This window comes from Peromyscus maniculatus, chromosome 6 (assembly GCF_049852395.1).
Source record: "Peromyscus maniculatus bairdii isolate BWxNUB_F1_BW_parent chromosome 6, HU_Pman_BW_mat_3.1, whole genome shotgun sequence".
In the NCBI taxonomy this organism is placed as follows: Eukaryota; Metazoa; Chordata; class Mammalia; order Rodentia; family Cricetidae; genus Peromyscus; species Peromyscus maniculatus.
The window spans coordinates 79614167-79629905 of record NC_134857.1 but is presented as its reverse complement, the minus strand read 5'-3'; the positions used below and the strand labels follow the sequence as shown (position 1 = coordinate 79629905).

Genomic DNA, 15739 nt, shown 5'->3' with positions numbered 1-15739 from the left:
GACCATTTGGCATTGGACAACTAGTTAGTGCTCTTCCCTGGAGAAGACCACCTCTCCTGCTCCCAGAATTCTTTTTTTTTTTTTTTTGCCTATAGTTCTTTGTGTAGGGTTGAGGCCTCATGGGCCTTTCTCCAACTAGTTTGGCATTACAATATGTTTTTGACAAATTTTTTAAATTACATTTTTATTCATTTTATGTATGTTTTTCCAATGTTCAAGTATGTGCACCACATTCATGTATGGTTCTCACAGAAGTCAGAAGAGGGTATCAAATCCCCTTCAACTAGAGTTTCTAGATGGTTGTGATCTAACATATGTGATCTGACAAATCAAACCTAGATCCTTTGTAAGAGCAAGAAGTGCTCTTGACTGCTGCACCAGCTCTCCAGCTCCTTCTTAAAAAATTCTTTATCCAATGTATGCTACTCTTTCTATTACATCCTTAGGTGCAGATGAAACCCGTACCACAGTATGGCCATAAGCGGTTTAGGTTATTCTAAAAAAGCCAAAATTATGAAAATATTTATTTAGTGCTCTAAAATTTAAAGTAGAAATTATTGTTCAAATTATTATTCTTTCTAAATAGAAGCGTGGAAATGTCTATGCCAAGCTTGTTGCATGCTATATTATGGTTAATACCTAGGACTTCAGAGAGCATTAAACCAATGAACAGTGCTTGGTCTACTAATAAATCAGAAAGAAATAATGAAACGCTTCACATATAGTTAGTTTTGTCCCCCCATTCTGGGGAGAAGTAACTTAAGGTTTCCTAATAAGAGTGTCTTTTGTGTTTTGAGACTGGCCATGCCCAGCCTAAACTTTGTGGAGATCTTGAGTTGGCCATTGTCTCAACTAGTTTGGCAACTAATTTGATGGCTAATGGGATTAACTGACATGTCACTTTCTCAGTTATTTATACGATCAAAGCAATGATTAAGATTTTGTTCCCTCAAACCTAGCTCCAATTCCAGTGAATCAATGTAATAGGCAGCATCCTAAGTTGCCACGTACAATACCAGTAAAATGAGTCCGTGGGTAACCAGTGTGACTATCCAATAGGACACAGTGCAGTGTGGAGGTAAGAGTAGATTTTCATGCTCCTGCTCTGTTGTTTTCTAATTGCATAAGCTGGGCAGGTCACAGGAGTCATAGTTCCACTTCTCATTTACAAGAAAGACTTTCTACCCTGTTCACCCTTTATGGATATTATGGGGCTTGCCTGATATAGCACATGAAAGTGCTTGGAAATGGCACAGCCCTCACACTTCATTGGTTTTTATAAGGTGAACTTCTGCATGACAGATCAAAACCACTCCTCACATGCTTCAGGGACACATTCAAAGAAAGTATAAATTTATTATCAAACATATGAAGCAAAATCAAGCCTGAGGGGCGTTCTTGCCTCAGGCTCTCAGAGTAGACCTTTGTTTCTGGTTCTCCAAATGGTGCGATGCTCTGGCCTAATGACATAGTGCTAACTGCACAGACTTTAAATTAGCCCACCAGTTTTATCACTCGATAGCTGAGGAACTCAGCCAAGTTTAGACCTTCTATAAAACTGCTTTCAAATCTACCAATGTAATTATTATAATCACACCTGTCTCACAGAATTGTTGGAGGATGAGTCATTATAAAAGAAATAGGGTTCCTGGCACACAGCAACCTCCAATGTTGCTGACCATATTTGTACAGCAAGTGAACATCCTGTTAAATGTGAAAATCCAGTTCCAGGTCTTGGTTCCCTCTCTGACAGCTTGTGTAATCCTGGATAATTGACCCAACCTTTGAGTAGTTCAGCTATTAACCATAAAATGAGGATAATATTGACTTTATGATGTCTACAAAAAACTCACAGATAACACATGTGAAAGCATTTGACTGATTGTAAGACAGAACACAAAAGCACGTGGCTGTTATTTTTCTATATGAACACACACATGGAAAACAATTGCAAAGATTTTATTTAGCGGCTTTCTGTGCTTGGCACTCAGAAACAGTTCCGTGCATAAGGGCAAACTTTTATACACCTTTTCTTCATACATATTTTACATACCCTTTTTATTGCCCACTTTTTAATATTCATAATATTGAATATCCCACTAGGCATATAAATACATTTATCTACAACACCTCAAAACCAAAAAAAAATCTTAATAATATCTGTATTATCTTACTTGGCATCATTTGCGTTTCCACATCATTTAAAATTTTTAGCTTGCAGCAAGCTTCACTTGTTTTCTTATCATTAAAGGATTTGAAAGGAAAAGGAAAGAAAAAACAATCCCCAAACTTCAGAATGCAATGAACTATTTGATTGAAAAAAAAAAAAAAGGAGAGCTACAGATAGGTAGAAAAGGGGCAGAAGACCCATCTGCAATTCTCTCTGGTGTGTCAGGGTTTCTCTTGCATGGGACCAGGGGGAGATCGTCCAGGTCAGGGCTTTGCATCTGGCATTTGAGGCCAGGCCTGTCTTCCAAGACTGTTTTTGGTATCACCTGGGAGATACAACCATTCTTCATTCTCCATACCCATTTCCCTCACCCTGCCAGGCTGAATGCCGTAGAACAGAACTCCCATACAGTGCACCTCTCTCCTGGGTCATTATTGAGAGCTGTGGAATCAAGCATTCCTTGTCCTAGCCCTTCTCATTGGTACCCTTGACTATATGCTGGGTCCCAAAGAGGCTGACTCTCCAATAACACCATTATTCTTTCTATAACTTTAGGGGCTAAACAAACCCAAACAATTCTCCTTGGTGAATTACATCTCCTCGTTTGTTCACATCTTCTCAGTCTTGCTGTCCGCTCTCTCCTGCTCTCGATTCTCTTTCTCTCTCCCAGCTTTTCTCACCCTGTCCTTCCACAGGCACCATTAGAACATCAATGATGGCACACTGACTGAAGAGAGCCAAAAGTTTAAAAGCAACCTTTCTCAGGAAGCCAAGTCCAGTTGTACCACCGATGTCTTTCCACCTCAGTGATGTGGAGAGGTTCTAGGGTACACGGTTCATTCCAGAAACATGGTAAGCTGCCAGGGAGAAAGGCTAATGGCTAATGATGACCTAATCCCTCTAGGGTTGTATACAGACAGATTTTTGGTGAAACCACCCACTCTGGGCCTCCCTTCATAGAGTTCACCCAGTTCAAAGTCAGTGTATAGAATGTTTGTGTTTGTATTATTTTGTATATGCATGTGTGTGCATGAATATATGCATGTAAGTGTGTGTGTGTGTGTGTGTGTGTGTGTGTGGATGAGTGTGTGTGTGTGCATGTGCCTATATGTGTAACTTTTCTTGGCTGCTACATACTATCATCTCCTTCAACATTATTATAAAATTATTATTCAGTCTCTTCAAGGCCACTCTGTCATACACAATGCTTTTATAGAACTAAGAGTTTGGAAGGCAGAAGAATGACCACTGAGTTAAGGATGATGCACTCGAAGGATCCTTCAGTGGTATCTATTGCTGTTCTCTGTTTTCCTTATCCAGAAAAAAAAAACAAAAACAAAAACAAAAACGAATGCACAATTCCTATTTTCCCAAGGCACGGGGTTCCCAAAGAGGAAGATCCACCCACAGAGATTCTGGAGTCTTTACTGCCATGACCTCCATGGTGTTTAGACTGCTCTTTAAACCATGTGTACTGACATCTGGGAAGAGGAGCCTGGAACTGCCCCATACTGTCGGCCATCACAGGTGTTGGTAGCCTGCTGATTATTGGCTGAAGGGCTGATCATGTGCATGCTGTGCTCCATCCCTGTGGGCAGGTACTGCCTCTCTCCAAAGGCCCCATTGGAAGGAGAAGAGCAGAGTAAAGTGCTTTGAGATGCGCTCAGTTTTTCTGGGCTTGCAGCTAGCCTGGGGGAGGTGGGGAAATTGTATCCATACAGATTGTAGGGATTATGAAGGGAGAAGGCATTGTAGGAGCTCTGCTGCATGTGGCTGCCACCAAACATGTGCGGTGATGAGGAGCTGGAGGCCGCATTGCCTGCCTGCATGACATACTGAAACTGGGAAGTGGGGAAGGACCCCAACTGGCCACCGTAGGCTTCCATCTTGCTGTTGCTAGGCAACGAGGGAGGCGTTGGTATTCCTGAGATCAGAGATGGAGTCCTTTGAGGCATGAAGGTTTCAGAGGGCTGAGTGGCTGAAGCTGTTCCACTCTGGAGCCTGTTGTAGCCACTGTCACTCAGCCCTGGGTAGCTCTGTAAGGCAGCCATGTTGCTGCGGGCACATGGTGGATAATCAGAGAGGTTTAGATTACACAACTGGCTTTCTCGACAGCCCACGTTGAAAGTATTGGGGGCCAAATGAAAAGTTGGAGGAGAACAGGATGGAGATAAGAGATGCGAAGAAGCCGACGGGGATGGTGTCCCGGTACTGGAGGTGGTTGGGGAAGTACCTGTACTGCCCCCTGAAAAATAAAACATAAATTCCATTGATTAAGGTTAGTCTGTCTAGGCCAAAAGGCCTACATTTTTACAGAGCAATTGCTTCTTTGTACATCAGAAGATGATGTCGCATGTTTGAGCGCACATTACAAAGAAGAGGACAAAGGATGACACCAATCACTAGTCTTTGCATTTCTTTCTGTAATAGTTTTAGTCACACTTTAAAAATTTAGAACAAACCTCTGGTGTTCATTTTTTTATATTCTCACCATCAAAGTCTCATTTCTTTCTGCAATAGTTTTAGTCATACTTTAAAATTTTAGAACAAACTTCTGGTGTTCTTTTTTTTTTATTCTCACCATCAAAGTTACTTCCTAATAAGACTTACAATGATCAGCACTAGAAACTACTAGCTCAGCCCTTCCCATGCTCAGGGCAAATGTGTAAGGTGTAGATTTTATCCAGTGACTGTTTCCTATCTTGCAATCTTTGGTAGTATACCAAAGCAGGTCAGTAATCTCATGGGGATGGAGCAGAGTGCCAATTCAGGGCGTAGGCCTGAGAAGGCACAGACAAAGGACCTGGGTGGTGGAACCTGGGACATTAAATTAGAGGTCTGGCATATCGTATCAAAGACACTTGGTAAGCCTAAATATAAGATATAGGCTAAAGTGAATCAGGACTAACTTGAAACAAAATCACAGTCCTGGGGATCTACTGATATTTTACTGGAGCCCACCAAACCTGAGAGACTGGAAGAAAAGTTGTATATGAAGCCAAACTAGCCATAAACTAAGCCAAATGTTAGCTGATGGATTCTGCTCTCAGCTCTGCACACTAACCCTGCTTGCCCACATTATATCCATAGCTTTGAGTTCCTTCATGAGAGATGAGGAATCTAGTAGGAACAGTGGATCTGAAGCTGAAAGGTCCTGCCAATTTTAAATGCTGCTATGCCAGGATTCCACCTCAGACCAACGAATGGAGAGTTTCTGGGTATGACAATTCCATGTCAGCATTATTTCAAAGCTTTTCTAATGTGCAGCCAGGGTTGAAAGCTCATGATGTAATATAAGTTCCTACTTCACAATATGAAGACCAGTGATTCTGAAACTTTGATGCACATGTGAATCAGCTGGAGGGCCTGTGAAAACAAGTTGCTGGCTCCATCTGGTTCCTAAATCATGTATATGGGGCAGAGCTTGAAGATGTACATTTCAGGTTCAGATGTTGCGTTTGCTATTGAATAACTCCAAAATCCTACTTCCAAATGACCCTGAATCTGCCTTGCAAGGTGTTGATCGCCAGCCATGTAGATGGCAGGCTGTATAAATGGTTGAGGCTCCAATGGACTAAGAACCAGTCCAAGCCAACCTTTTTTAAAGATATTCTCCAAATAAGAAAGCCAAAGGTGACCTTTGCAAGACCCATCTTTCTCAGGCAGAAAGCATCCACTCTCGAACTCTTTCAATAGACTTCAAAGGCAATAAGTGCTTGGGGTAGCTGAACCTTCACTGAATTCCAGATTATTTGGCTGCTTTGTCCTCTCTAGAATCCTTCTTGATGAATTCCCTTCTATGCACCATTATGGTACTTCTCCTAATTGTTGAGAAGCATAGTCCTTCAAGGCGGCATGTCTTAGGTTACTGATAACTCTTGTTGAGGCTCCAAGAAATTAAGCATCATTAGGAACTAAGCATCATTAGGAGGGAAGGATTTTTCAGGTGAAAAAAAAAACCAGCAATGAGTTTTGACTTGTTTTAATCAATGAAGAAAACTAGAAGCATTCCAGATGTATTGGGAAAATATCTATAGTATTCTCTGAAGGGAAGGTGTGGGTAGAGGGAACAAAAAGCCTCAGCCTAGATCCACAAGCAAAGTGGGAGTATTGGTAGCAGAAGCAAAGATTTGGCTTTCTTGGTATTCTGTTCAGAACTCAATTTTTATAGCTCAATTAAATCATCTCTTCCATGGCCAAAGGAATTTCCCTCAGTGAACATTCAGAACCAACTGGAATTTAAAGACAACCCAATCAGCTGCTAATTTTAGAGCCATACCAGAAAAAAAAAATCTCTTTTCATAACAAATTCCTATAAAAGAACTAAAATGATTTTTGTTCAACAGTCTATGGCTAACATTGTCCATGACTACAAGCAGCTGGTCACAGTGGGAGCAGCTTCTCTTCATTTTACAGCCACAAACTGTGAAGTCTACCTCTGAGTTCTCCACAGCTGTGGAACAAAGGGTGTGAACCAGTGAGCCTCACTTTCCCTCCTTTCCAGGCTGTAGCTGTGTCTAAGGATTAAAGGAAGTGTGAATAGTCAACTCCAACTGCTTTCCAAGGAATCATTTTAATCTAATGAGGGAGTCCTGGAAGGGGAAGATTCCAGAAGTGGAAGTAGACCACCTCCTACTTCCTGCTGCTGAGTAGCTGGATGGCCTCCTCTGCTTCTATAACCTACAGAAAGCTCAGAGATTGATTTTTTTTTCCTCTTTGAGGCATCTTATATGCATTTTCTGCTTTCCCACCATAAATGCCATGAACTTTACTGCAGTAAATGTCGTGGCACAATGGAGAAACTTGACTCCAGCTGTAAAGAGATTGGTGCTTTACGAGATATGAATATAGTCTCCTGTCTTTGAAAACTAGTCCTGCTCCCCCTAGCCTGGTGTTTATGTGGCCGCCGAGGAGACCACCTGTTCTGCACACTGTCCTATCCTGTTGTAGGTGAGCTCCATCAGGCGCTGGCCTCAGCCCTGCCGCCGGAAGTGCATGATGAAGCAGATGACGTTCTACAACTCTAAATGGTTTTCTCAGATGGCCCAAGATGGAACGAATGGTACTGATTTAAGGCCTCAATTGGTTTCACTACAAAAAAAAAAAAAAAGAGAGAGAGAAGAAGAAGAAGGGAACTATTAACAAGTTACAGGGGTTTCTGCTGAGCAGATGAGAGGCACATGTTAAAAAGTTTGTAGTCAGCTTGCTTCGGCTTTTAAATGACATTCACTGGAAATGAGACTTGGTGGCCTGCTGAGCTGCAGGGGGGTGGGAGCCCCCATATGAGCTAGTGTTTGAAGGAGAGAGGAAGCCTGTCCAAAAGAGGGTCCCATTGCTTCCAACCACTTTGAAGAAACATTGTTATGCACTTAAAGTACTCAATACAGATAATAACTAGTTCTCAAAGTCCACATAGAGAGAGGGGGCTGTGGTATTCATTTTGTAGAAAAGCAAACTGAGATACTGAGAAGTCTTTATTCTCTTATGATCTAATGGCTTGTCAAATGTTAAACAAGATTGGGAGTGCCAGCCAAGTGCTAAATAAGCTTAAGGAGGCAGCCCACCCTCCCTGTGCATTTCAACACTTGGCTAAGCAGAGACCGCTCATCACAAAAAAAAAAAAGCCAGGGCAATGTGGGAAGCCAGGCTGGGTTGATCAGGGCTGCCTCTCAGAGTAAAGCTTGCCTCTCCATCCACTATAGTGTCCCTTTCTTCACTCCCGTTTCCTCTGTCCCTGCCAGGTCATGGGTTCTCTGAGCATCTTGATATAAATTTGCTTAATAGACAAATGTGGACTGTAGACATGAACGACCCTGATTCCAATTCCTGCTATCTTACAATGGGGTCCTGGTTAATTAGCCTCTCCAAACTTTGGGTTCCATAGTTATATAAGCGGGATTTCTCATAACTACCTTTCTGGGAATGTTTTGAGAAATTACAAAGTGACCTTATTTTGGCATGTAGACATTAAATGTGTTCTTTCGTGGGAGAATGAGTAAAGAATGGGAAAAGAAACCTTGAAGAATGTTCACTCCAATGGAGATGGCTCACAAGTGTTGGCTTCTGTCCAGGGAGAGCAGGGCATCTTGGCCTCTACACACACTAATGAGCATGATGTCACAAGATATATGTGCCATATTATTTCAGGCTAAAAGAACCTTTATGGTGTGGATGATGGAAGACATAGCTAATTGGCAGCTCTGGGCCCACCTGAGCTATGTTCCCAAAAGTACTCTAGTTCCTCTTTGAACGGTCTGTCCTTCCTCCCTACTCGGTGAGCCCATGAAGGAAATGAGCTGTTCCATGGCTCTATTTCTTCTCAGATCAAGCAAAGCAGAACTGATTGCATACAAGTACACTGGTGCCTTCCCCATTGTCCTCAGAGATCCTAGCCCACTTCTGAGAGAGGATTAAAACATAATGCCATTAATAACTTCATATTCTTAGGTAATCCAGAATTAATCTCCACCATTCCGGCTCCCTACATCCTATTTTATTCAGGGACCAAAGTGAGGAGGCACACATTAAAATGCATATCCAACATTAACTTATGCCAATATTCAAGGCTAAGAGCCAAAACAACCAAGAATGCATATTTAGTGGTGAGCCCATATGAGGACAATAACCTAGAATACACTTGTGTACCATGAAGACAAGTTAAATGTGTCCGTGAAAATCCTGAATACCAAACCTGCTGACTTTTGCATCTTTAAATTGATCACTTCCAGATTGTAACATGGGGGTTTTCACATGCAGCTTCCTTTTGAGTTTATTTTGTTGTGCTACACACACACACACACACACACACACACACACACACACACACACAGGCACGCATGCACGCACGCACGCACACATGCACGCATGCATGCACACACACAACCAATAAGATAAAACCCCATCTGGATGAATAAAGAATAAATTTCCATGTAATTACTTGTTCTACCGGCTAGACTCTTCTCTCCTTATAACTTGATGGCATCTGTCCCTGAAGAGTGCTGATTCCCAATGTATCCAGACATGTACGAGGTAAAACATCAGCAGCCCATGAACTGATCCCAGTGAAGAAGCCCATAGGCCATAAAGTTTAATGAGCATGGCAACTGAGAAATTATCCTCAGCTGAAATGAGAACTTTTCTCATGATGCAAATGTGAGCATCATGGTCCTAATGGGAATTGTCTGTTTTTTATCATAGAAAGATGGAAAACTCCTTCATCCTTTTCCATAAAATGTAAAGCCCTGCTCAGCTCCAAGTTTATTCTCATTCAAGTAGCCTCATCCAATCACTCTACTCTGTACCTGGTCCTATTTTGCTTCATTCCCTAGACATACCACCCCCATTTCCTAGCCTTCCTCACTTGGTTTTCCATGCTCATTTTCATCCTTGCTGGTTGTCACATGATCTGTTGTTATTGTCATTTAATCTGCTTCGGGGGGGGGGGGAGTGTGTTGGGGGAAGCAATGCTTTCTTGCTTGCTTTCTTTTTTTCCAGGAACCCAGCTTTCTTTCACTTTCACACTTTTATCTCCAGGAAAGGCCTATGTACCTGGCCAGGAAAGCAAAGTGTCAGATTTCTCCCACCACTACAGTAATTGATTCTGAGGGGACCTAATTAGAATCAATGAGATTTGGTGAGATTTTCGCTAAAAGCCCTTGATCAGACGCACATGCCCTTTCCCCTTAGAGATGAAGCAAAAATATCTACAGCCAAGGATATTTTCTAAGCTATCACAAGGGACAATTGGTAATAAAGTCACCATGGAGGAAAGCAGTGTATAAAAAAATGGGGCACATTCTGGCCAGAGTGAACTTGCTTAAGCCCTTAACTTAGGCTTTGCCTAAAGAAGCTTCTTGAATCCTTTCTGTTTTACAAGCCAATGAATTGCTTTTTAATTTGCTATGTTTTTTCTATTTACATAAAATTCTATTTGATATGTATCTCTCATTCTATGGGTTGTTTTGTTTTGTTTTGTTTTTACTATGAATCTGAAGGTCTGGGAATATTAGAATGAATCTGGAGAAGAAGAACATAGAAATCCATTTGTCAGGTGGAAGCTGTGGATGAAGCCCTTGACCAGCAGTTGCTGTGGTCTTCCTGTACGCTGTGAATATGTGTTGCTATGGCCTATGGCAAGACAGAATAGAGCCAGGCAGGGGATCCAAGCAAAGATACAGGGAGAAAGAAGGTGGAGTGAGGAGCAAGATGTAGTAGGATATGGGTAATGCCACAGCCATGTGGCAACACATAGATTAATATAAATGGGTTAGTTTAAGATGAAAGAGCTAGCTAGCAAGAAGCCTGAGCCATAGATAGGCCAAATAGTTTGTAATTAATATTAAGCCTCTGAGTGATTGTTTTAAAAGTATCTACAGGACTCTGGGACCAAGTGGGACAGAGAAAAGTGTCTGGCTACATATGGTGCCCAAATATTGGGCAAAAATTTCCACATAAAAGTTCTAGAACACATAATGGGAATCAAAAGCAGCTTCCTAATTGTGTCTCTCCTGTGGGCTGTGGTACAGAGACACTGCAGCATGCTGGCTTGAGGTACAGCATGGTGGGTTCTAGGTGTGGGGGCTTGACCTACAGCATGGTGGGTTCCTGATGCAGTACACAGAGGCATTTCCAAGCTGCTCAGCATGCTGCACGGTGGATTTAGCTTTTGCTCATGCAGGCAAAAAAGTCTAAATGGTACACAATAAAAAGAGGTTCAGACAGGAAAACCTCTAAATGGGTGCCATTATGTTTTACAATGTGTGTAAGCTTAAGAAAGAAATAAAAAAGGGTATGGGCAGTTGTAGAAAGAAGTAAATAGTTTAAAAATAAAGTCAAGTCTTGGAAGAGAGAAGTAAAGTAATATTAAAAAAAAAAAGAATAGGGCTGGAGAGATGGCTCAGAGGTTAAGAGCACTGCTTGCTCTTCCAAAGGTCCTGAGTTCAATTCCCAGCAACCACATGGTGGCTCACAACCATCTGTAATGAGATCTGACACCCTCTTCTGGCCTGCAGGGATACATGCAGGCAGAATATTGTATACATAATAAATAAATAAATCTTTAAAAAAAAAAGAATAAGCAACATAGAGGTGGGAAATGCACAGGGAGTCTGGATCTTGTATAGTATTGTGCTGATTTTGAATTGTTTAAACATTGACAAACAAACAGCAGCTGCTGAGAGACGTGGGTTTGAAAGAGGGACTGATGAAATACACCAGCCTAGACATTTTAAGAATGCTTTAACTTTAAATCAATAGTCTCAAAATGTATCTGTAAAATGGAACTTAAAAGATGTGTTGCTTTGGAGAAGAGGTTTTGCTTTTGTTTACACAGGAAACAAGAGGCTGTGGATTTATTCCAGATTAATATGGATCAGATTTGATCAAAGGAGACCTCCTTAACCTTGGCAGGTGATATCTATCAACAAAGGTTACTGCTGGTCTTCCTAGGACTTGGTCAATATCTCAAAATTTTTCTTAGGGACCCCTGGAGATGCCTTCACCCACAGACAGCAGGAAACAGTATGGAGAAAACTACTCTCACATTCCTAAGTGTTGGGGGTGTGAGTGGTCTTTGGTTATTTGGTGGGTTATGGATTTTGTTATAATTTCAGGGAATATAAGAATATAGGATAAAAAGACAACTATGAACCTCATATTTTATATTGGCATGGATTTTGGTATAGTGATACAAATTTAAAGTTAATTTTGTTACATTGTGTATATATGTTTCTATTCTTGTTTAAAGAATTTTTGTATATTGATACAAAGTTAAGGTTATTTTTGTTGCAACATATTGTGTATGTGTTTCTATTTTTGTTTAAGGTATTGTACCTATGCAGTTCATTTAAAGTATAAGGTACAGTTCTAATTTTTAAAGCTATTATTATAGACTATTTAGGATAATGAAAAAACACAGGTTAGTAGTTAGTCATAACAATCAAATTTGTAGATATGTTAAGTATGTTTTCAGGATCATATAGAGATACATTTTAGATAGATGGTCTTCAAATACTTCAAAGACCTATAAAATATGGCATTTAAATATTTTGTTAACATGGGGCTTTTCATGACAATGAGATACATCTGCTCCTGGCTGCACCAATTTACTTCAAAGATGATGGGCATCAAAGAAACTCCTTATGGAGTTGCTTTCAATGTGACAAGCCCGGCCATTTGGGCAAAAAAAAATCTGCTCTTGCTTGGACTGCTTGACAGTATATTGTATAAACTGGACATGCAGGACCCATGAACAAATGACCACCAAACTCTGCCAAAAAAGGGTGAGATGGTCCTTTAGTTCCTGCTTCACAAAAGAAACTGCCAGACATTCTGCAGGACACAGAGAAAAGTGACTGATGAACTTTGCCAAGATAGGTGAAATGGTCCTGCAATTTCCTGCTTCACCAAAAACTATGCCAGAGAAGACCTGTAAGCTGAAGATAGATGTCCCAACATTACAGAGGAACTTTGGGTGACTATCCAGGCAACAGATATGTCTGTCATTTCTAGAATTTTGGAAGTTGCTTACAATGCACTTCCTGTTTATTCAGGTAGTAGTATATCCTTCTGGGGTCTTTGATGGAGTTGAAGACTAAATAATTATAATTATACTTTTCCTTAGTTATGATAAAGGTAAATTAGATACAAAACTTTAGACTCAAAAAGATAGGATAGATGATAGAATATTTTCTTAAATTTTGTCAAATACAAATAGACTAAATATTGTAACTGTAATTCTTGCTTGATAACTGTTTTATTATATGTAATTTTACTATGTTAAAAGGAAAACTTTCCTTTTTGATTAGACAGAAAAGGGGAAGGGCTGTGGGATGGTCTTTCTGTATGCTGTGAATGTGTGTTGCTATCAATGGTTAATAAAGAAGCTGCTATAGCCTATGGCAAGGTAGAATAGAGCCAAGCGGAAAATCCAAGCAAAGATACAGGGAGAAGGAAGGCAGAATGAGGAAAGACACTGAGCACTGCCCCGGGGAGCAAGATGTAGTGGGACACGGGTAATGCCACAGCCATGTGGCAAAACGTAGATTAATATAAAGGGGTTAATTTGAAATTAAAGAGATAGCTAGCAAGAAGCCTGAGCCATCAACCAAACAGTTTGTAATTCATATTAAGCCTCTGAGTGATTATTTTAAAAGTGGCTGTGGGACCGCAACACCAGGGCAGGGCAGAGAAAAGTTTCTGGCTATAAGCAGTAACAAGATATTTGAACTGTTTGGGCGCCTGACAGATACCTGACTCTACTAAAAAAGAAAGTATGATGAGCTACTCGCCTTCATTTCAAAATACACAATCTCTTAAATGGTGATGCAAATTAGAGGAGTTTCTGTTCTTTCCTGGTTCTCCTCAATAAGATCAAATTAAATAACTAGATACAAAGGCAGGAGGTTTTCAAAAAGATGACTTTTCATATATGCACATTTATACCAAATAAGGAATGCAATGTAGAGAATAGAAAAACAGCCACTGTTTAAAAAAAAATGTCTAAGACTGGGCAAGATGGTTCAGCAAGTGTAGGGTCTTGCCACCAAGCCTGATGACCGTGACCTAAGTTGGATTACCAGGGATCAAATGATAGAAGGAGAGGACAGACTCCCAAAGTTGTCCAAAATGGGTGCACACACACACACACACACACACACACACACACACACACACGATAAACATAACAAAAGAATTTTTTTTAAATATTTCTAAGTCCATGGGAAAGATATATGGAAATATATCCAAAAAATGATTACAACAGGAAAGTGATTCTGAGAACCAAGTGCAAACTCACAAGTGATATGAAGATAAAAAAGGAGCAAGTTACAATATCAAGGTGCTATATTCTGTTGGGTTTATGAAGCATGGCCAAATACCTAAAAGATGTAAAGAAAGTTCTATTTCAAAAGATAGAAATAAACAATGGCAAGGTCTTGACAGAATAACTGGGAAGCCCAGGATAAAGTGGGGTTCATAGATTGCCAAGATGGTAGTGACCATCTTCTTCTTCTGGGCCAAACACCTGCAGACAAATATAATCACTTCACTTTCCTATTCTTTATGTTACCAATATGAACATTATGTTTTGATACATGTCTATGTTCTATAATTTTTAAATCACGATTAACACATATATTTCCTCAAACATTCATTTTGTCGTGGTGTTTTTTGTCTTGTTGGTTTTTGTTTGTTTCTTTTGATTTTACTTTATCTTTTGAGGCTTTGTGGGAGGTTTTTTTTAGAGGAAAAGAGAGAGGAAGAACATGAACTTGGGTAGGAAAGGAGATAGGCAGTATCTGGGAGGGTTGAGGGAGGAGAAAATATGTTTAAAATACATAATTTTTAAATAAGAACCAAATTTTAAAAAATTAATAATCCTTCTGTTTAGTGTTTAGTAATATAAAGTACATTAACATCATCTGTAGTCTCCCTACAGTGCTATGGGACAATTGGACTTCTTACTTATGAATCAGTTGTTCACCATCCTTCCTCCACCAACTAATTACTTATTATTATTTCTGTTTTTCACTAATCTCCTTTCCCTTTAAATTTGAACATAAAGTTGATGAATCCTTGGCAAGCACATTAACAATATTCCCCAACACAGCACCTAAGAGAGTTTGTGTACTCATTCTATCCCTATGCAAGTTTCAAATGCGAATTATATATTATGCCTGGACCCAGGAATTTAATCATATGGGGAAAGTACTGAGAAAAACATCAGTAAAAGATATTAAATGAAGAATGAAACAGGTAGGGGTTTGCCCTAGAAGGCTTTAGACTACTGCAAACAGCAGAGAAAATTCCCCAAGGAAATGCTACTTGAGCTGAGATTTCAAACGGGGATAGTACTAAGAAATCAAGTGAGTGAAAATGAGCCTTCGAGGCAGGGAAACAGCATGTGACAGGAAAGAGCACAGCATGTCAGAAAAATGAAAGCAGAAACAATGACTGAGGGGGAGAGGGGAGGTGGAATAGACTAAAGGATGTGTGGAACAGCCTTGAGTCCTTTGAAAAGCCTAGGTGCATTTGTAAATAGTTTATCCTAAGGTGCCAATTTCTCTAATCCTCATTCTCCACCTCTATTTTAGAGGTCACTAGATCTAAATTAAGTGGACAAAAATAAATTGTGGCCGCTGAAGAATTTTAAGCAAGGAAGAGTATAGAGTTGGTATGAATAGATGTCTGCTTTGAAACGGACCAGAATGTCTTAGAGCAGAATATAGATGCTATGGAGGACATCATAATCGGCCAGGTGAGAGATGATGATACATCAGAGCCAGGTGGTGGCATGGGAGATTAGAGATGTGAACAGATTTGAGAACATTGACCATAGGCTATGAGGATGGGGCAGGGAGAAACACTCTTGACGGCAAGTCAGTGTGGGATCCTTCTCTCAAGAGAGGGTCTTACATCAGTTTTGAACACATTAAGCTTAAGTGAGTTTAGGGCAGTGGTTCCCACAACTCCTTTGGGGGCCAAATAACCGGTTCACAGGGGTTGTGTATCAGATATCTTGCATATCAGATATTTACATTATGGTTAGTAACTAGCAAAATTACAGTTATG

At 40.3% G+C, this 15739-nt stretch overlaps 1 protein-coding gene across 3 annotated transcripts in view; it reads right to left on the bottom strand.

Moving 5' to 3' along the window:
- Positions 1–1943: 1943 nt before the first annotated feature.
- Positions 1944–15739, bottom strand: part of Tbx15 (T-box transcription factor 15) — a 108092-nt gene continuing 94296 nt past the window's right edge. For all 3 annotated transcript variants that reach the window (XM_006985634.4, XM_076574708.1, XM_076574707.1), the window contains exon 8: positions 1944–4415. In XM_006985634.4, coding sequence (XP_006985696.1) covers positions 3631–4415 — 785 coding nt within the window. In that variant the 3' untranslated portion in view covers positions 1944–3630. The remainder of the gene's footprint in view (positions 4416–15739) is intronic.